The sequence below is a fragment of the Cariama cristata genome, unplaced genomic scaffold (assembly GCF_000690535.1).
Source record: "Cariama cristata isolate BGI_N322 unplaced genomic scaffold, ASM69053v1 scaffold19720, whole genome shotgun sequence".
Lineage (NCBI taxonomy): Eukaryota > Metazoa > Chordata > Aves > Cariamiformes > Cariamidae > Cariama > Cariama cristata.
Window position 1 is genome coordinate 1 of NW_009595502.1, and position 1,022 is coordinate 1,022.

A 1,022-nucleotide genomic window follows, 5' to 3' on the forward strand; every position below is an offset into this window, starting at 1 on the left:
CGCTGGAGGAGCTGGCCCTCCGCGGAGCCCTGCGTGACCACGGTGTCCTCCTCAGCCTGGCCGCCATGCTGCAGTCCGGGGCCCTGCGCAACCTCAGTCGCCTGGAGCTGGCTGACAACGGGCTGGTGCTGCTGCCCGTCGGCATGTTCACGGCCCTGCCTGCCCTGCGGCAGCTGGACCTCAGCAACAACTCCCTGGTGGGTCTGCGAAACGTCTCCTTCCAGGGGCTGGGCCAGCTGCAGAGCCTCAACCTCAGCGACAACTCCCTGAGCGTGCTGAGGAACGGCACCCTGGCCCAGTTCCGCGGCCTGCCTGCCCTCCGGCACGTCAGCCTGGGCCGCAACACCTGGGTCTGCGACTGCGCCATCGAGGACCTGGTGGCCTGGCTCAAGGAGAGCGACCAGGTGGAGGACAAAGAAGCCCTGACCTGCGCCTACCCCGACAAGATGCTGGGCAAAGCTCTGCTGAAGATCAGCAGCTCGGACCTGAACTGCTCTGTGCCCATAGACCTGCCTTCCCAGCTACAGACTTCGTACGTCTTCCTGGGGATAGTCTTGGCTCTCATCGGGGCCATTTTCCTCCTGGTTTTGTACTTGAACCGAAAAGGAATCAAAAAGTGGATGCACAACATCAGAGATGCCTGTAGGGATCACATGGAAGGCTACCACTACAGATATGAGATCAATGCAGACCCCAGGTTAACAAACCTCAGCTCCAACTCTGATGTCTGACAAAGCGCCGCGGATGCGGGGCAGCACGCAGTAACTATGCATGAAAAGTAGACTTCGCTTTACCCTTGTGCTTGCTTTCCTCTCCCCGGAGAAATCTGAGACGTGCTTTTAACTTGAGGGGGATGTGCCTCTCTGTGCTGTCAAGTTCGTTTTTGTTTTGAGATGCTGGGCAGCTGCGCATGGCGTTGGGCTGTATGTAGGAAATGAGCTGCTACTTCTTTTCCTCCTTACCTGTCTGTACTTGTGGGAAACTTTTTTTCAAGATCTCAAAAGAAAAAAAGGATTCTCTCT

The 1,022-nt window shown here is 57.3% G+C and overlaps 1 protein-coding gene across 1 annotated transcript; it reads left to right on the forward strand.

The window, feature by feature from the left end:
* Positions 1-55: 55 nt before the first annotated feature.
* TPBG (trophoblast glycoprotein) lies at positions 56-731 on the forward strand (the record flags this gene model as incomplete). The annotated part of the gene is made up of 1 exon (XM_009702521.1): positions 56-731. A coding segment is annotated over one exon (676 nt), but the record flags the coding sequence as incomplete, so codon positions are not given.
* Between the last annotated feature and the right edge of the window lie 291 nt (positions 732-1,022).